At 42.0% G+C, this 21685-nt stretch overlaps 1 protein-coding gene across 5 annotated transcripts in view; it reads right to left on the bottom strand.

Moving 5' to 3' along the window:
- Positions 1 to 21685, bottom strand: part of ELMO1 (engulfment and cell motility 1) — a 418423-nt gene that overhangs the window by 224234 nt on the left and 172504 nt on the right. Inside the window, exon 1 of one of the 5 annotated variants that reach the window (XM_074945339.1) lies at positions 13015 to 13104. The exons of the other annotated variants lie outside the window; for them this stretch is intronic. Coding sequence (XP_074801440.1) covers positions 13015 to 13089 — 75 coding nt within the window. The 5' untranslated portion in view covers positions 13090 to 13104. Of the gene's footprint in view, positions 1 to 13014; positions 13105 to 21685 lie in introns of those variants that run through there. 5 annotated transcript variants of the gene reach the window in all.

Genomic DNA, 21685 nt, shown 5'->3' with positions numbered 1-21685 from the left:
CTTCAGAACAAAGCATTTCCACATCTTCACTTTAACAGAGTAATTATTTTAACCAACAAATGTGTGTACACAGAAAGTACTAAACAGAAAATACATTTGTGAGGAGGTATTAGATTAAATTTCTTAAGGAGGAGCAACCGAGACTTTTAATTTAACTGTACCGTATCTTAAAAGGTTAGGCACAAGTTTCACAATACAATTTAATGAGATGGGACACTGGTATCAGGGTTTTTAACCGCCGACATTCTAGAAAAAAGAAACTGAGAAATAATAAAGAGAATGTTCTCCTTGATATCTCTCAAAATGTGTATTTTGATATTACCAAGCTTTCTCTGATTTTTGCATTCTCCCACAGTGACATTGTAGACAAAGGGAACATTTACCTGGAGGACTGTTGAATAAAAATACAGCATATCTTGAGTCAGATGTCTCTAAACTCAAAATTCAAGAGGATCATTTACCAATTAAAATTGTATATATTTATAATAGTTAAAATACTTTTAGCATGAGTCATTATGTGATACACACACAATCTAATGAACTCCCCTATGTTTCTATTAGCTAAAATTTTAACATAGACTTGCAAAATTGTTTGCCCACTTGCACCGGGTTTTCAGGGGGGATGGAGGGCTGGCAGTGGTTTGCTAGCATGTAAAACATTGTTAGTTTTTTCAGTATCATCATGCAGGCAAAGGGTGTACCTGGGCTGGTAAATTTTTATGATGGATTTGTAAGGCTTATTAATAACATGCGTATGCTATTGTCTAAAAATAAAACTTACTTGAATAGATCTAATGCATGTAACTGTCTTTCTTGACAGATTTTGGACTCATCAACTCAACAGACCTGTCAATCTGCAAAGAAATTATGACCTCCCCTCAGCATCTCCCTCTCAAAACAAAACAACCCCCCCTCCACACCCAAAACAGAACAAAAGTATTGTTTGAAATCTGACCCCGATAGACCTCCAAAATCATTGGGTCAGATTCTCAGCTGATACAAATCAGCATAGCTCCACTGACATCAGTGGAGAATCTGTCCTTTTATGTTATTTTTTAAGAAAAGAGACCTAAGTTTATGATCAACATTTCAAAAATGTGAAGGTTAAGCTTATGTGACCTACATAGAGGCATCAGATTAAGCATACCAGTGCAATGCAACGTGCAGTATTGCATGGGTTTCTGAGTTTAGCTAATTACATTTTCTCAGCATGTTTTAAAACTCCCATGTGGCTCCAGTTCAGCTGTACATACAATTTATACAATAGTTTTACTGTTCCACTGAGTTAGCTCTCTGGATGTGACACTCTGTACCTAAAAGTAGCACCCTGGAACCACCATATTCAACACTGTCAAAGGATTATGACATAGTATGATTACAAAATATGCCTTGTGAGATATCATTTTTAAGTATTGATTTGCTGAACAAAAATATCCTGTTGGATTGTATGTACTATCATTGTATGTGAAGTTATGAGGTATTGAGATATACATAGATATAGATACGTTACTGAAATATGTTGTGAGATGGGAACACCCACAACCAGCCTTTCAGTTACAATAAAGGAGTTGTTAAAGGCTCATCAACGCTCAATGTACTTTCCCAGAGACCTCCTGGAGAAGGGACTTATGCAATGGAAACTGCTTGACCAATGGGGATGAACTGACACCCCCATGTCACAGCCAGGATCTTTCTAAAAGCTGAAAAAAGGTATAAAAAGAGAGACAGTGACATCATCACTTGGCCTCTTCCACATCCCCTCCCCTCCCACCACCCCACCTCAACACCTGGAGGAATGTCTGGAAGAAAAGGACTTTGAACTGAGGGAATTTGGTCCCAGGCTGGAAAAGGGTCCAGTCTGTGTACTGAAGAACTGTAAGCTGCCTGTACCATCTGCTGGGGTAAGAAAAGCTGTTAGATTCAGCTCTTGCTTAGTCTAAAAGTTTAGGATTATGAATGCATGTTTACTTTTTAATTTTCTTAAGATAACAAATTTCTGACCAGTATGCAGACCACTTATAATCACCTTATATCTATCTTTCTGTAGTTAATAAACTTATTTTAATATTTTATCCTTACCAGTGAGTTTGTCTAAAGTGCTTGGGAAGTCTGCTCAGGTTACAAAGGCTGGTGCATATCCACTTTCCTTTGATGAAGTGGCAAACTAGGTAATAAACTTACACTGGCCAGGCTTCTGACCAGTGCAAGACGGTACAGTTCTTGGATGCAAGACTGGGAGCTAGGTGGTATTGGCTGGAGCGTCCCTACCGATGGTTCATGAGTGGCTGGGAGATGATTTATGCAACTCAGTTGAGTGTCCCCCTACCTATGGATGGCTGTCTGCATGCAGTGCCTGTCAGAGGCTTGTAGCTTGACATCAGCATCACAGTGTGATAGGCAGCACAGGCTGGTGGATAAAGAGGGCTCAGCAGACCCACAACCCAGATTGCACCCCAGGGACCTCATTACACTGGGTCTTGATTTCTAAGCCTACTGGCTATAACAGAACTTTTTAAAAGAAAAGGAACAGAAAATGGACTTTGTGCCATTGCACTGCCATGTCGTCTCATGATATATGATATAACTCCTAATCACCCCTTTGGCTTTCTTTTAGAAAGCAGCTGACTGACTTTTAAAATCTGACAGGCACTAAGCACTCCATCTGAACAGGTGGCTTTTTGATATTTAAAACAGAACAGGTTTCAAAACAAGTGAGATTAACATTTAAGACGTGGATACAGCTCATGTAGTTTCGAGGGTTCATCTCCATTACAATTACTTGTCCTCTCTTTGGCTTCAAGAAGCATCACTAAACATCTCAGACTCCACCAAACTCAGCAGAGTAGCTAAGACCTGGCCTACACACAGTTTTTGTGTATGTGTAACTACTTTGGTTAGGCATGTGGTGACACTAACACAACCCCCTCATGTGGATGCATTTATTCCAGTATAAAGGCACTTTATACCAGAATAGTTTATTCCCCTTCCTATATGGGAATAGCTATACTGAATATACAAAAACCCCTTTTGACCAATATAGCTGTGTCCACACTAGGAGGTTGTATTGCTTCAACTATACTGATATAAAGTAGTACAACTTTTGTGTGCAGACAAGGCTTAACATATCAATCCCTCTACTGTTTGAACTGAATAATTAGCAGAGGAGGATGGGGAAGAGGGCATAAATTAGTTGGACCCAGGGGATTATCTTCCATGTGTGTCTTAAACTACATTCTATTTGCTTTAATCTGGCACATCCCTGAGAAAAATTTGTTCCTCAGAGATATGTTTACAAGCCAATGACAAAGAGAGTTGTGCCTGTTTACAGGAGGGATTGGGCGTGTGGGGGATGAACTCCGACAGAGGGAAATGGATTCCCTATTCTTCCCATCAGTACAAAAACACTCAGGGTTTCCTCTAAGCTTTGATTGTGATCCCACAAACTTGAAGCCAGTAGGGTATAAGGAAAACAACAATAATATACAGGGTGTCGCACAGCTATCCAGAAAGATTGCAACTGAGCGGAATTCTATGCAACTTGAGCCCTGCCTGCCTTAGAGACTGCCTCTCTCCCGGTGCATGTCTGAGGTAAGTTGTTCAAGTATACACCTTATACAAGTATAACACAAGCCCTCTACAAAAGAGATATGTCTGCATATGTGGTTCAGTAAAGTTGTAGTTATGCATTGTGATGCATTACAATGTAGTTCCTAACACCACCCACCTAGTTTAAATGGCTGTTTGGCAGGAGTCCTCAGCTCTGGAATTTACTTTGTCCCCTAGCACTATTTGTGTATAATGCAAGGCCTACCTGTTTTTGCAAGCTTTTCCAAGAGAAGAGAATGGGGTCAAGTAGAGGTTTGGAATGGATGGGCTGGGCAAGAGTTTTTCGTGGACATCAAAAGCAATTTGTAAAATGTTGCGTTTCATTATTCTGAATTTTGAATGTGCCGTAAGAGATTATTGATTAGTGCACTTTAAAAATATAAACAAAACAATCCAAATGATAAATCATTCCTCATGCTCCCATCCAAGAAAATTTATGCTACAGAACTTCAACTCATAAGCATAAAACTCAAATGACCACCAAAATCACATCAGCTACTATGCATAATCTGAGCTGAACCAAGGACGGAAAACTAAAACATATACAAATATTTTGAATAATAAAATGTATTTGGCGTCCCTATCTTAAAGGAACATTGAAAGATTCTTTGCTCTGGTCCCAATCTGGCATTCTGTTTCACTTACTACAGCTGATGCTATCAAAAATGTGCAATAGTAAATAGTTGCACTCACTGCAGGTGAGAGTATCCACCATCCGTAGTAGCAGAGGAAACAGAAAGGAAAGAAATGAGGCAAAATTATTTTGTTTTAAACTATATTTGCAATATTTAAGTGATCATAATGAACAAGAACTAAACCTGGGCACAACCAAAAAAAGGAAGGTTACTTAACTTATGGTAACGAGCTCTTGGAGATGCATGGTCCCTAATGGTATTTACTGTGAAACGAGCACACATTCCATGCGCCTGACACCAGAAACTCTTCAATAGCAGCATACATCGGTCTGTGCCGGCTCCCTTCACTTCCTTGTGCTTTGAATCAAGTGTCTAAAAGGTGGGATGGAGGGGAGGGTCTCTCCATTTCCTGCTCTTCCACAAATCAAGAGAGGATCTGAGCAAAAGGGAAGGGGGTGGATGGTGAATACCCATAGGGACCACACATCTCCAAGAACTCGGGTTACGATAAAGTAAGTAACCCTCCTTTCTTCTTCGAGTGCTGGTCCCTATAGGGACTCATTGTGGCGGATTCCCAATTAATGCTCATTGAGGAGAAGGGTGCAAGGAAGTGCTCTGAACTACGTATTGTAGGATGGCTGAACCAAAGGATGCATCCTTGGCAGAAGCTTGAATGAGGGACAATGTCTAGTTAATGTCTGAATGGAACCCCATCCCATAGCTGGAATTCCTTGCAGGGAAGCTACCTAAGCAACCTGAGCTCTAGCTGACAGACTGTGGAGAAGGTGGTCCCATAAATTCATAACAGCATATACAGGTGGAAAGCCAAGTAAACAGTCTTTGGGAAGAGATTGCTTCCCCTTTCATTGTTTCAGTGATGGTGACGAATAATTTTGGAGACGTCCAAAAAGGCTTTGTCTTGTACAGATAAAAGGCTAGACTCCTGCATACTCTAGGGCACGGGTGGGCAAACTACGGCCCGCAGGCTGGATCCGGCCCGCGGGATTGCCCCCCATGATGCCACAGGCCCCGCACTGCTCTCAGAATCGGCCAGCACCACGTCCCTGCGGCCTGACCAGGGGCGGGGAGGGTGGACACAGAGGGATCCGTGCATTGCCCTTGCCTCCAGGCACCGCCCCCTGCAACTCCCATTGGCCAGGAACAGGGAACCACGGCCAATGGGAGCTTCGGTGGAGGTACCTGGAGGCGTGGCAAGGGCAGCGCACAGAGCCCTCTGCCCCCACCCCCCACCCCCAGGGGCCGCACAGGGTTGTGGTGCTGGCTGCTTCCCGGAGCAGCGTGGGGCCACCCCAGAGCCTGCCCTGGCCCCAATGCGCGCTGCTTGCCACCCCGGAGCCACTTTAGGTAAGCGGTGCCAGGCCGGAGCCCAAACCCCTCCTGCACCCCATTCCCCAACCCCCTGCCCTGAGCCCCCTGTTGCACCCCACACCCCTCCTGCACCCCAACCCCCTGCCTTGAGCTCACCCCTCCTGCACTCCAAGCCCCTTCCCTGAGCCCCCTCATACACCCCGCACCCCTCCTCTGCCCCAATCCTTTGCTCTGAGCCTGTTCCTGCACACCACAACCCCCAGTCCCTCCTGCACCCCAACCCCCTGCCCCGGCCCTGCATACAATTTCTCCACCCATATGTGGCCCTCGGCCCAAAAAGTTTGCCCACCCCTGCTCTAGGGAGTGGAGCCTCCCGTCCTCTCTATTATTGTGAGGCTTTGGTTAGGAGATGGGCAGATGAATGGTCTGATTCAGGTGAAATCCAGAAGGGACCTCAGTGTTCATCTTTGTAATTAAAATGCAATGATTAGAATACCTTTTATGATAACACTGGTGTTTTCCTTTAAAGAGGAGGAAGAAAATCATTAAGTGAATGTATGAGAAACTACTGCAACAAAATGAACATATAATAATAATAATTAGAATTTGCCTGTGGGTATGATTCTATCACAAACTCACAAGGGAAATATACAGGATATTGCTGCACTTCATCATTCAGACGATTCTGGATACAATGTTGAATGGATTAACCCTCTCTCTCTCCCCCTCCATTTGTATTGTGGTAGCACCAAGGAGCCCAAGTGATGGACTAGGGCCCTACTGTACTAGGCACTGTAGAAACAGAACATAAAAAAAAGACAGTAGCCATTAATGTAGAGAGTTATTCTTTTCATAGAACTGAATGGATTGTGATGAGACCGGGTAGAAAGGTGGGGGTGCTTGATGCAGATGTTCTAAGCTACTAGAGAACAATGAGATTTGAAAAACACATCCAAAAACCAGTTAATTAAAAAACCGGCAGAAATCTTATTCCCAGCTCCCTTCAGAGACGTCTTCAAAATAAATGATAGATTTTTCTTTGGCTTTTCTTTCTCAGCAAGCTGACACTGCAGCTGTGTGCAAAAGGAATGGGTCACATTGTATTTTGTTCAAATGAAAGTTCAGAGATGTGTCAGCATCGTGCGTGCAAATACTCCATTTCAAAATGAATCGGCCATGTGAATTTACCAGGTGCCTAGGAGACACACACAGTAGCTGTCAAAACTCAGCACCAGGCGAGAAGTTAAAATATTATCCATGGCTAGACTTATAGACCCAAGATCCCAAGGCTAACAAAGTGTACTGGCACCACAGAACTGTGATTTACACAGTGCCATTTGTTTTATTATCTGTGACCAGGTCAAGCTTCCACTAACGAAGACAGACAGACCGAAAACTACATTCTACAACAAAGTAACTGTAAACAACTCTGATATCCTATCTGTGGTCTTAAGCCACTATATGAAGTTAATAGTTCTACAATCAAATCCTTGTCTCCTACCTAAGTACAAGCAGCCACGCTTAGCACAGTAAGGGGTTGCATGGGGGTTGGAGGAAAGAATACAGTCCCTACTCACAAAGTCTTGGAGCAGCCACTACTATAGTCCTGAGGTGGCAATAACCTATGCCCATCCCGCAGTGCACATACATAGTCAGGGGGTAAAGGCTGGTGGATCCATTTATTACTGGATTCAATTAGCCTTACCTCCAGTTCTCTCCTGGCCCACTATACAAGAATGCAGAAAGCCCCCCACGCAGAGCTTGGCTCTGCAATAAACCTTTTACATGGAGTCACAGACTAGCTGGCCCTTTAAGGCAAGATAGGCTCAGCCTAGCCCATGGCCTAGCAGATACCCATCAGTCCTGCCCCTTGATTTAGACTTGTAGAGGCAATAATTGATCCCAGCTCATTGTAATGGAGTTAGCGTGAGTGACCTCACCTTCAGGGGACAACTTAAACAGAGTGGAGCTCAGCTGAGGGGAGACGACCTGGGAGAAAGGAGTTAGGGAGCTGCCCCTCATTCTGGGAGGGGTCTGGGGTAGACACACTGAGAAAGGCCACAGGGACAGAACTGACCCTTGTGGTAGGCAATGGAAAGGAGACAAGACCCAGGGAGAGACTGCAGAGGAGGCAGGACTCTCCTTGGAGAGAAACCCACAGGAGGCGGAGTTAGGGTCTACAACAGGTGGAAGAGACCCACAGGGAGCAGAGCAAGCTCTTCTGGAGGGTGGCTTGAGACAGGGTTTGTAATTGGAAGGAGAAGACTTCAGTAGCGTCAGGGAGGCAGAAGAATTATTCAGATGTGTTTCAATTTTCATCTGGACCTTCTGCTTAACCCAAAAAGAGACTGAACTTTCCGTGACTTGGCTGACGGGCTGAGCCCCAGGAGACCCAGTGAGAGGCAGACGGCCTGCAGGAAGTACTGGAGCCATGGACACCAGCAACATTACACACGGATGCAAGAGGGCACTCCACAGGTGAGTGTGCCCTCTGTATGTGGACTTCCCACTTTGGGAAATGGGAACCACACCATTTCTCCTATACATGCAGCCCTCTCCAGACACGAAGAAGGCAAGATTTGTTCTTAAATTTAGGATGCTAACAGATAGTGGGTGAAACACCTTTCAGAGGAGTAGATTTCATCATCTGACCTGGAAGATATTTAACTAAGCGCATTTTAAAACTACAGCATTCAGAAACTGGCCCTGATGTCATTCTTCTCTTTGGGAAAGGCTGTTTCAGCACTTAATGCACCTCTCACTCTTCCCATTCTATTAACTATTGTATAAGCCATAAAGTGTGGAAAGTTTGTGGAACAGATTCGGGTGGGGGGCACTATTTCCTCCTGATTGGAACTCCTCAAAAGTAAACATTGTCCAAACGATACATGGCTGAGTTCTTCACATTCCTCTAATTTTCAGGTGTGTGCATTAAACTACAAGTGCACGCGCACACACAGGGAATTACATAGGCCTAGAGAAGATTTGGATCTTTGCAATATTTCAATATAAGTTAAATTTACATTCATTACAGGAATCAAATATTTAGTAACTATTAAGCTGCATTAGAGTTTAGTGTGGAAACGGTTATGAAAAGTAAGTCTTGCAAGACAAACAAGGTTGACACTCCAATGAAAACAAAAGAGATGAAATTAGGTGCAACTGGCTTTTTGGGACCAGTTTCATCCTCTTAGCTGTTCCTTCTGCCATTTCTGGAGGAGGCAGTATATCATATCTGGAAAGATTTCCCAAGATACAGGCCTAATTCTAGACGGTAGCATGTTATTATTAGGTGCTTACGGAGGTCCTCTGCTGCAGCACAACAACTAACATGTCTATTATTGATGCATTGGAAAACTAAGTAGCCTTCGGTCTCTCATTTGTACTACACTAAACTATGCTATGACCAAGGTAATAAAACCCTGTCTTCCCTAGGGAGATTGTAACTGCAATGTAGATAAGAACTGTGTGGTAAACAAACAAAAAAGAGATGCATTTGAAATGGCATAAAAAGGTACGTGGCTCATATGTAGCAAAAGAAATAGCATAATAGCTCTAATTTTATATGTATTTATTTATTTTTGTTACCAAATATTTGTTTACATCAAAGGGGATTTTAAAGTTTTTAATGTTTTTCTCATAATCCATGATGGGAAAAGAAATGAAAGATTCAACAAAAATAATGGTATTTTTAACCCCGATCAAGAGATGGTTTTTCCCCTTCCATTAAAAAAACACACAATAATTTTGACTTAATTTTACACACTTTTTCCCCCTAATATTCATAAACAGCCCTAAAATGATCAAATAAAGGATTTAAAAGAATTCAAAGAGCTAAAAAATTGGCTTAATCAGATCCAGTTCATTCTCATAATGACACAACCACAAATACTTCATTCTGATTATTTTAAACTTCATCTTTCAAATAACAATAAGAAGGTCACAGAAGATTGGCAGCACATCCAAGTTTCATACTGTCAATTCTCTTTTGTGTTTCTTCTCAACCGAAGGGACATTAAACTGACCCTAAAATGAAATAGTCCATCCCTCTATAGAAGGCTCATCTAGCAAGGATTCATCAACATTTGATGAAAGACTGGTTGATTCATATTAACAATTTACATTACAAATTGTTAGTTGTTCATTTCCATCTGACAAACAAATCTGGTAAATTGCACACAGCTGTGTTTCAGAGTAGCAGCCATGTTAGTCTGTATTTGCAAAAAGAAAAGGAGGACTTGTGGCACCTTAGAGACGAACCAATTTATTTGAGCATAAGCTTTCGTGAGCTACAGCTCACTTCATCGGATGCAGCTGTATGGTAAACAAGAACAATGGTTTTAACATATGAATTTGCTGACCATGATTACTGGTCACAGTGATAATATTATCAGAGCCATAATGCTCTTGTTAAATAATTATTGGCTCAAAAACACCACTACAAAGCTCTATTGTTGGAGAGTCATTCAGAAGACAGGCATCATCTACCAGAAGACTGTGTCAGATTTCATGTTTGTGAATTTTTTTCTAAGAGACTTTCTTCCAACTTCCAAACAGCACCAGTTCCCATGTGTTCCTTTACCGCTGGTTAGGTCTGTGTTCACAGGAAGGCACATTGTTTGTATGGATTTACTAGTCCACTAATGATTTTATCACAAGTCTCATAATATTTGGTGTTTTATATGTCTACATTATGTTGTTAAATCAGACAGACAAAAAGCATTGGCCTGCTAAACCCAGGGTTGTGAGTTCAATCCTTGAGGGGGCCATTTAGGGATCTGGGGCAAAAATTGGGGATTGGCCCTGCTTTGAGCAGGGGGTTGGACTAGATGACCTCCCGAGATCCCTTCCAACCCTGATATTCTATGATTCTATGAAATCAAAACAATTAAAAAATAAAACAGAAACCCAACATCAATGCAAAGCTAAATCCAAAAACCACAACACAATTCTTTTAAAAGGCATCACAATAAGCCGATTCTGGAGACCATTTACTAATAGCCATGATTGCAGCTCCCACTGATCCAAAAGCTCCCCCTTATTTAAATATGATCACTATAAAAACATGGTGAACATTTAGGATCCTAAATTTCAGGATCTAACAAAATCACATATACTAAATTGCATCTACCATCTTGGATTCACTGTTGAGATACCTTTAAAAAAAAAAAGTGTACAGGTTTTGCTTTCATGGGAAAACACACATTTAAGTATCCTCTGTGCTCGGCTGATTCTTCAAGTTCAAAGGCCCCAATTCTGTACAAGGATCCCCCTGACTAACCAAAATAATATTACAGTTCCCTTAATGCTACGCAGCAGCTAGAGAAAAGTCAATTTGCTGTAGAAGGAACTTGCACCTACATGAGAGAGATGCAAAAGTGTTTCACATTCAGTGTTTCAAAAGAAAAAAATTCATTGATAGGACTAAAATAAATTGTACCAGGCTACTTTACTGTCTAACAAGCCGTACTTAGCAAACAGGAGAATTTTGCTATCGTTCACCTTTATTTTTAAAAACATATCATTTTGATGAGACAACTGGCAACATGATCCCTGTTAATGTTCAACTGAGAAGTGGCAATTTACAGCAAACAACAGTGGTTCTTATTCCTACTATGCTTGAAATGATTCTGTATAGCAAATGGTAAGTGAATTGTTCAACGATGTCCATGCAGAACACGAATCTATTATGGAGTTACTGCCCTCTAGTGCTAGCTACCAAAGAATAAGTTTAATACTTGCTTTTAAAATGGGATTCTGCAAATTTGCTAGTAATGTGTGCAATACAAATACAGCGATATCCATTATTTATATTAGAAGCTATATTGAAGCTGAAATTCTAAGGCACGAATGGAAAACAATCCCAAAATATTCTCTACACTATTACTTCCTGTAATGGAATAATATCAGCAGTAAAATCAGTAGCATTCAACTTCCCATAACACCGTGATGAAGGGAATGTGACACACAACGGGATGGCATTGCACACCATATTTCCCATCTGGAAAAACATAGCTCAGTGATGCTGAAATACTCATCTTTGTTTTGTACATTATAAAATGGACACACATTTTTAATTAGGAAACAAAAAGCCCTTTAAGGTCTAGTTGCAATATGGATCTAGAATGTGAGATTACAGAATCCAGTACTGAGGTTATCAAATCAGGTATAGATCATGCACCTTCATGCATCTGGTCAGGGCACAGTTCAGTTGCCCTGAAATGAATCTTAATGAGTTATATCATCCTTGGTATCATCTTATCTATATTTTCTTTTCTTCCCCACCTCCCCTCCATTCCAACTTTCATTTTCTCACTTGTTTTTGATTTTGTCACCATTGATTCTGGTTGCCCAATTGGAGATGCAATAAAAAGCCCAAATAGTCTGAAGACAGGTGGCTTAACAATTTCAGAAAATTAGACCCCTTTAAAGTGACTCAGATTGGACACCCAAAAAACGTGGCACCCAAAAACACTGGCTACTTTTGAAAACCTTGGCCATTGAGTAAACTACCTCCAAAAATACGTTACTACAGTAAATGGGGTAAAACAATGGACAGCACCCTACTCAATACCTTCTCTACACCCAAGAGAGAGAGCACCAGTTTGTATTGAATAAACGTGTGCCCTTTGCCAACCTTATTCAGCAGTCGGATAGTCTGATGTAATCATAGTGTAACACATGCATGATTTGGCTGCAACTTGCGAGGGCTTTACAAATGCACTCCAAGTCCCTTCTTCCTGCTGCAGAAGTTTATTTCTGTTGCCACTGGGTCTGAGTACAGAGTAGAGAGTGACTCAGAGACAGGGATAGGAGAAGGGAAACAGTCACCAGCTTGACCAAAGGCAGCATCACCACCAATTCTCCTTAATATTCTCCAAATAAGCTGGGCTCTGGGGGAAGTTACCTGCTGGAGGGGTCTTTTAGAATGTGTGGGAAAGGAATGCTAAGTGGGAAGCACTTAATTTGTGAAAACAAAAAGCTCTTTACCCTCCCACAACACCAAATGAACAGCACAAAATTAGCATGTTTCATCACTTCATGCAGAGATGTGAACTAGCTGCTGAAAGCAAAAGAAAACCAGGAGAAAATGTATAAAATTATGGGTGGAACTGGGAGCGCTGCCAAAAGTAAAGGTCACCCAGCACCTTCCATCCTAAGACACTGTTCAGGGGTCTTCCATAGCCTAAATTTTGAGGACTGTTTCAGCTAAAACTGTTCAGCCATTTCAGAGAGGAAGATTACAGAAAAATGTTATTTTGCTCATATTTAAAGAATTTTTACAACTGTTTTATTAAGAAGCTCCATTGCCCACATACTTGGGAGTAGGGACTTGGCAAGGGGTCATCAGAGGTCAGGGATGTGCCTTTGGGTGTTCCCATGAAAACTTAATCAAATTTGGCCAAGTTGTAAGTGTTTGGATAATTTTTCAGTTTATACTTACTCTGTAGAGCGGTGGTGGGCAACCATGGCCTGCATGCAGCCCATCAGGGTAATCTGATTGCGGGCCGCGAGACATTTTGCTGACATTCACTGTCCACAGGCATGGCTCCCCGCAGCTCCCAGTGGTTCTCTGTTCCCGGCCAATGGGAGCTGCAGGAAGCAGCGGGCTGCAGGGACTGTAGAGACTTGTTAGAGTTTGGCAGCTAAATTCTCCAAAGCTTCTCTCTGCACTGAGCATACTCCAGCTTCTCCCAGCTCCTAGTGCGGACCATCCCCACAGACAGATAGGAGCAGAGGGGGACTAAGAACAGAGGGATAGGAAGGTTGGATAGCAGGAGATGGACAGGAGCCAGGGTGAGGGGGGAAAGAACACAGAGGGACAGGTAAAAAAATACTGTGATCATGTAATTAAAATATACATCATAATGCATATGCACAAGGGAGGTGAATTAAGGTTGCACTGGCAGGCAGCCTTAATCCTGGCATTTCCTAATGTTTGAATACTTGACTTTGCAAACAAAATGTTTTTAATGCAGGGTTTGTTTATTAAAATGTAACCTATGTTAATGGTAGAGGCTGTGCCTTTTGAAAGGCCGTAAGACATTATCTCATAGTATTCGATGTCTCACAGTATTAGATGTCAGAACTACTTAGGGCTCTACACTTCAATCTTTACTCATGTTGAGTAGCACTTGCTCACATGAGTCTTGTCATTTAAATCAATCAGTGGGATTAATCATATGTTACTTGGTGTGCCTACGAATTGCAGAATTGAGCCCCTAGTTTTTATTCACCATCTAAACAGTGCACAAGAAAGCAAAACACAATACTGTGCACCCAAAACTCTGTGTATTCATTTATAAAGGATATCATATACTGAAAACAATGGTCACCTTAAAAATACTGTCAGTTTCCTTAAATAAAGCAACTTTAATCTCAGTCTTTGCTGAATTTCCTAAATTTACTACAAGGAATACCTAGAATAGTGCAAAATCTTGAGGTACAGTTAATTAGTTATCTAACAAAATGGATACAAGTTTAAGACATACCACTGTACATATGCAAATTTAAAACTTGCCATATAGCGTTTAGAGGAGGAACCTCTAGTGGTCAGAAAGGTAGAAACCAAACTATGAGCACTTTTTTAGTCCTATCTTAGTCCCATTGCGCTGAATAAGATAAGAGCAACACTGGCTGTTAAAGGGAACTTCAGTGACAGGAGAGAAGAAGGTGGTCTGTTTTTTCTGGCCAGACATCATATTATTTGCAAAATAAATCCTACGTAAAATAAGGAACACTTATATCTGCAAGCCATTTGCTATAAAGAGGCATGAGATGAAAGTCCTTTAAAACAAAGTCACTTTGGGCAGTCTCTGTGACTTCCTCTATATTGTACAATGCCCAGCACATTATTAGTGATTAATAAATAATTTTGAAGATATGCTGATCTTAGAGAAGACAAAGCCTACTTTTCTTGCAACTTTGTGCTGTAAACATGGTATGTGTTTGTCTTCTGTTTCAAAAGACGTTAAGTTTTGCTGAGTAATCTGCCTCAGGCAACCAAACCGTTCAACTTTTTTCTTTATGTAACCCCCTTGGGGTTTAGAGACCATGACCCCTTTAAATCTTTTTCCTGTGTGGGAAGCACTGATTGCTCCAGAAGGAGGAACTGCTGTTAGGGGGAAGGGAGCAGAGAGAGAGGGGAGAGGCCCGGGTGCATGTGTCTATAGCACCAGACAGAAGGGCTGGAACAAGCAGGCCGTCAGAAAGTGAAGCAGCCGAGAACCTGCCTGAAGCCTAGGAGGGACAGAGCAGCTGATCGGGGACACCCCAGGACTGGAGTCAGGAGGAGCACTGTGCCAGGGAGGAATCGCCTGAGAAGGACAAACCGGAGCTGGACCTAGTATTACTGCTGCCCAGAGCTGCATGGGGCCATGAGCACTGGGGCTTGTGACTTTGCACTGGGATAAGGAAAGAGGCTGTTAGCTAGTTACGTGGGGAGGTTGTCGCTGTGGGTGGCTTTGCAGAGAGTGGCAGAAGAAGGCCCCAGAGGGGTTTGTTGGCGAAAGTTCACTGGCGCCGAAGACGACCAGGAGCACCCAAGACTCAGCACTGGACTGGAACTTTGCCCAGGACTCCTGGACTGTGTATGCAGACATATTGCTCAGTGTCTGCCCTTTCAGACTGTGCTACCACTGAGCCTGTGAGGTCTTGTGTTGAATGCAACCCTGCTTTACTGCTCCCCCTATATTTCCCCCCTGTTGTTTTTCTCCTTTCATCCCTCTGTAAATAAATATTTCCCTTTCCTATATTCATTGTACTCTTCTGGTGTGTGTGTGTTCATTCTGTGGGATTTGGAACAGGTACCCCAGGGGTGGAAGGGACTTTCCCTGCTGCATTAATGCATGTGCCTTCTCTTGGCTAGAGCTGTCTGCAGAGCAGACTCCATTTTGGCCACAAGGGGGCTAAAGTTACATTTATATAAGGTGGGCAAATCAGTACAGTTTATGTTGATTTCCTTACTTTAGTCTTTTTATTGTTTTATTAGCAGTCCAGTGTGTTGATATATATAGATAAAGCACCCATTTTCCATGGAAGCTCCCCGATAGTATGCTGTTTGATGGGATAGGCAGAAGGGATCCGTGCATTTGGGATACTGAAACTACCTCAGCCGGTCTGGTAAACAGCTTGTATTTCTGCCTAACCGCACATATTTTGTAACTGTGCCCAGAAAGCAAAAAGCCATTTATAAATACAGGTAATGACAAAATTAGGGAAACTGAATGAGGGGTTGACACATGTTCACCTTGTGACACAGCATCCTGGACTAGAATTCACCCATTACATATCTAGATAGGTCAGGGAAGGGGGGGGGGGGTGTCTTCTAAAACTAATTCAGTTAAAACATATTGAGCTAAATGGCTGTATTGTAAATACTCAGCTTTTGAGCCAATTAAAGTATGATACAACGGTTAGCACAGAGAACTGGGAGTCATGAGGCCTGGGATTGAGTCCCAGATCTGTCACTTGATCTCTCTGCACTTCATTTACCCCACCAATAAGATGGGGTTAATTTAATCTATTTCACCAGCGTCTTGTGAAGTGCTCTGACATTCCCAGGTGGCACGATGGAAGTGGAAAGTATTAATGATATGTAAAAGGGCAACACAATGATTTTTTTAAATAAAAAGAGTAGCAGTAAGTACACACCAGACCCATCATGTAGTAACAAGTGGCTGACTGTGTGCAGAGACATGGGAGGGAGAGGAGGAACTGTCCCCCAACCCAGTCCAAAAACAACAACAAAAAAGCACAGCGCCACCTAGAAAAGAATGAGACAGGATAAACACAACAAAAGGTAATTAAAGAAAGCTTTCAATCCTTCAGTGTGTTAAACCCTACCAGTAAGTGTTTCTTTCCCCCTATTTCTTTTCATCCGGAATAAGAAAGCAGGTAGGGAAATGCTGTGTGTTAAAGCTATCCAAGTAAGAAAAATGAAGGGAGCAGCCGAGGTCAGGCAGTAGGAGATCGGCATGACAAATGGGGAGCAGCCATGTTCTGTGACAGTGATAAATGCTGTTTCTCCAAGCAGAAAAGCCTATGCAAAAAAGAGCAGGCCTGTAACTATACACCCAGGCAGCACTGAGACTGACCGGGCATTACTCTTTGCAACTCATGTTTGTCTGAAACATTAAAAAAGAACAAGTAGTATTTTTTGGTCACCCATTTCTGCTATGAGCAGCTGTTTTTTCCTGGTCTGTTTCCAATGAAGTCCAGAGCTGAGCCTTTGGCTGCTGCTTATGCAACCCAGGACCAGCAAGTTGTGGATGTGGTAAAAGAAAATCCTTCCAGCTGCTTTGTGATGAACTTTTTAAATTCCTGGCTGCAAGAGATTTGAAAGGCTGAACTGATGACACTGCATCCCTGTCTAGCTCTAGCCACGCAACATGAAGGCTCTATAATTAAAGTCACAATGGGATATTTGACCTCGCTCACTAGTAGGAAAAGTGGGAAAGTAAATCAGAACTGCTGTGGTTATTAGCTCCAGAATAGGCTTGGTTAGATGCTGACTTTTTCTTTCTACTTCTCAGTTTGCTTTTGATAATAGTAATACTGTAGCCAGGGCAATTCTGGGGATTAACACACTTCTCTCCAGAGTGGCTGAAACCGCTTGGTCTTTGGCATTAGGCCTCACAAAGCACCCAACTCATGATTTAATCTTCCAGAAATGCACTGTTTTCCCCGCTTGATTGCATAACATGCGCAAACAGCTCCTTACACAGACCAGTGTAAACAGAAACCTCACTGATTGCCAGTGATAACATAAAACAAAGTTTTTTGGCAGTTTATCCTATGCCACTGACAAACTCCCAGTCAGCAGGCTCCAGACCAGACCCTAATCTCAGTTACCCCAGTGTAAATCCAGAGTAAAATGCATTGATTTACCAAGGTCAAAATCAGACAACCTACATCTATAATGTACGTGTACGGGGAAATACAGCAGCAATAAGCCTTTCATGGAACATAAGAGCAAAATTCACTCATAAGGTTTTGGGGGGTGGGGGCGAGGGTTGCGGGGAATACTGCTAGTTAAGATATATTAAAACTCTGTGGAAAACTCATTCCCTGTCAAACTGTAGTTAACAGAAAAAAAATATAGAAAGTGTGACGATGGCAAGTTTTACAGATTACTGACTGTTCAGCATTTTCATGTAAGTCCTTGGAAATGCAAGTCTCTTCCGCTCTCAGAGTTAGCTCAAATGGCTTGTTTTCACCTACACTCATAATTAAACTAGGTCAGTTACCAAGTGCTCCTGACAACAGCTGTCAGTGATGACTTTATTTCCTATTGTAGAGAAGGCCTTAGCTTAGACCCTGAAAAGACTGGGTTGAAGAAAGAATTGGAATGAGCTACTTAAAGCACAAGTGATAGGTAAAGAGGAAGATAAATTATTCAAAGGCGGAAATCGATTATAAAGCAGCCCTGAAAGATAAAGCAAAAGGAGGACTCTTGAATCCCAACAGGGAAGGTGGAAAGGCCTTTTAATTCCATAAAGTGATGTGGCTTCAAATTGCACCCCACAGAAAAGACTGGATCCCAACTTGAACCACTCCTGAGAAAGCCTGACAGAGTTGTCACCCAATTTGGAAACAGCCTCCCAGAGAATAGAAGGGAGAGTAAGGGACGAAGGCTTCTGTTCAGCAAAACACGCAAGCACGTGCTTATGTATTTTAGGGAATTGGGGCCTACGGGCATAAACAGGTCTTAAAGAAAAAACATGGGCTTTTTAACAAGGACTCCCTCAAATTCTGCAGGTCTCACGTCTCCCAAGACCCAAAATAAGATCAAAAAAGTATGGCCTTCTATGTTTTATAGATTATATCTTTACTTTTCCCTATGTATCTATTTACAAAGCCCAGTTCTCAAGTTTGAATATTTCAAATCACATTGGAACGAAGCAGAGTACAGAAAAGTTCAGCTCAAACACACAATTCAGTGTCAAAAATGTAGCTGAAGTATTTTTAAATTGAAAAACACCAACAAGAACATGTAATATCTACCTGGTTTAGATACTCTTTGCCCAGGTTTAGAACAAATGAACCTCTCTCTTACAAATATGTAAGAGTTTGGCTAGGTTTTTTCCCTGCAATAGTAGAAGTATTCAAACAACAGCTATAATTAAGACTGGAAATAAACAAACAAACAAATCAGCAGTGGCAAGTATATATTAATCATCAAACAGTGTGTTCCTTATTTTCCTGCCACTGAATTCTTATGGACTTCACTGAGAGTAAGACTGAGTCTAATGTGATGTCATCCACCCATTTCTCTCCCATTGCCTAACCCAAGAAAGGGATTTAAATAAGGCATCTTTTCTATTATAATATGAGATTTGTAAGTATTCCCAGGGGATAAATAATGTAGCACTCCCCAGCATGGCAGGATGTTATTGACAGAAGGAAATGTCACAGAACCATAAACAAGACAGCCAGAAAAGACCGCTGAAACCATCTGTAGCCAGACAGACAGCCCCCTCCCCCTCAGACCAGCATTGCTGGGAACACGAGGGAACCAAAACAACAGGGCACTTAACATAAATTCCAGCACAGCCTTTGAAGCTGTGAGAAGCACAGGTGTGCTGCTACAATGTGCCTCTGGGAACATATACAACGATTAGGCTCACAGCAGACAGAGAAGCTGTGACAGACATGGCTCTTAGCCCCTACTAAATAGCGTGATGCACACACCCCAACATCCTAGGTGGGAAAATATTTACCCTAATAAAAGGAATGTCCAGTAGTCAAAACTTATTGTTTCTCTCCCTTGCAAGTGTAAACTACTCTTGCGAGAGCTGGCGTCGCCCAGACAGACCAGCCCCAATTTGGCATAAGAAAGGAGAAAGAGAATAAAGGAGTACAGAGGTATAAGTATGGGACCTACAGCACCATGATTTTTGAGTGCTTTTCACTATCTATCTGCTGGTCAGATAAGTGACAGCCTCCCAAGGCTTCTGCAGCTAAGAGGGTCCCTAAGCCTTGTCCCTTATTTGTCTTTCCGCGGAATTGAGTGACCGATCCTGGCTTGGCACCACTGGAATCAAGAGATGCAAGGAGGGTAAGAAGCACCCACACCTGATCTCCTATCTTTAGTGTACACATATTTTGAAATAGAGCTCTATACTTTGTTTTCTTTCTTTGGGATTGTGGCTTCAGTTTTGTAACTTGTTTGTGTGTGTAACATCTCTACATTTAAATAAGTAGGCACTAGCAATTTTGTAACCACATGATTAGAATCTAGTTTAATAAATTTTGGTAACCATTTGTGCATAAGCCTGACTTGTTTCTCTGGTTTACTGTAAAGCAGCCAACACAATTAAAGAACCTCAGCCGTTTTGGCTATAAAGCCTGACCATTAGGTGAGAGTACTAAGAGCCTAGCGTTGAGTTGTGCCGCCTCCACGGGGCAAACTCTTGGGGCGCCTGTCAGTCAATCCTGACTGCCCGCTGCGAAGGAGCTCTGAGCTCTAGCAGTTAAAGTCACGGGTGTGGAGAGGCTCTTAGTGCTGCCATTGGGGCACCTGTCAGTCAGCGTTGACTGCCCACTGCGAAGGAGCTCTGAGCTCTAGCAGTTAAAGTCATGGGTGTTTAGGACCTTGGGGCATCCGTCAGCCTAGCCCAGGCTGCCCGCCGCGAAGGGACAGTGTGTCCTAGCGGTTAAAGACATGGATGGTATAAAACGGGCATAGCTGGCACCTCACCAAACATCCTTGGCCATCGGCTAACACCATCTAGTCTCACGTCCATAAATTTGATTTTACACCAACTCCAGATTTCACTCCCCAAACCACAAATCCCCGAACTCCTGTTCTCAGCTTCCCCAGTACTATAGCCCATAAAAGACTGTGATACCTCAAATGCCAACCCTCACGTTTCGCAAGAAAATGAATGGTCATCTTCCACTACCCAGCAATAACTACTACTAAACTCCCACCAAGTTCTCTCTCCTTGCCCCTGCTGTTTTCTTACTCCCGTTGACCAGAAAGGCACAGCATTTTGTTTAATAAACAGCATCACCCTTACTGGGTATTTGGAGTAGCTAATGGCAGCTATCTGATTGACATTATTAACTTGAGACAGCTGTAGGATCAGGAATTCAGCTTAATGTTAAATACTCCCACAAGGCATGGCATCTGCCCCCAAAGTCTTGCTCAAAATTTTTCCTCTCTTGAGCCCTTCCCCAACTTACTGCTTAATTGACTGCAGTTAATCTGCTCCATACAAATTGTCCAGTTTTCTGCACTGTCCTTTAACTAAATGTTTTCCTTGAGTTTTTTTTATTTCTTCACATTAAATGAATTAGCAAAGGCTAACAACTATGATGTAGGGATCCTGAATTGTTCAACTAGAGCGACATTACATTTTTAATCAGAAGATATCAAAGAAGAATTTTATTGTATAACAAATAATGTGCAACACTGAATTTGTGACCATATTTATTTCCATTAATTTTAGGTTGCAGCAAATAAATAGTATTATCTTAGGAGCTGTTTAAACTGATAAAGCATACATAAAAAGAAGAGGAGTACTTGTGGCACCTTAGAGACTAACCAATTTATTTGAGCATAAGCTTTCGTGAGCTACAGCTCACTTCATAGGATGCATAACTGTAGCTCACGAAAGCTTACGCTCAAATAAGTTGGTTAGTCTCTAAGGTGCCACAAGTACTCCTTTTCTTTTTGCGAATACAGACTAACACGGCTGTTACTCTGAAACAAAGCATACATAGCTATTTCTCAGTCCGAAATGGCAGCCTACAGGTAACAACACTGTAGAAGTAAGAGAAATGAATATAGATAACTCTAGTTGAAGAATTCAAGTTCAATAAAACAGTTGTTTAATCCTCATTCATTTATGTTATATAAAGAAACAGAAAACAGTTAGCAAAGTGATGGCGTTTTACAGGTGGGGCTAGTAGCGCTGCCCATTATTAACGTTGTCTAACATTTCCTATTATAAGATCTTGTTTTCAGTGCTTTTAACTTGGCCAAACTTTAATCATTTGCACTGAAACTTTCCATTCTGGGGGTCTGCCTCAGGTTGGATGTTTCTGGAAAATTTCAGCCAAAGCAGTTACCTATTTCTGAGAGCAAGGCTGGGGGGAAATAAGTTGCT

The sequence above is a fragment of the Natator depressus genome, chromosome 2, assembly GCF_965152275.1.
Source record: "Natator depressus isolate rNatDep1 chromosome 2, rNatDep2.hap1, whole genome shotgun sequence".
Lineage (NCBI taxonomy): Eukaryota > Metazoa > Chordata > Testudines > Cheloniidae > Natator > Natator depressus.
This window is presented reverse-complemented; position numbering and strand designations above follow the sequence as displayed.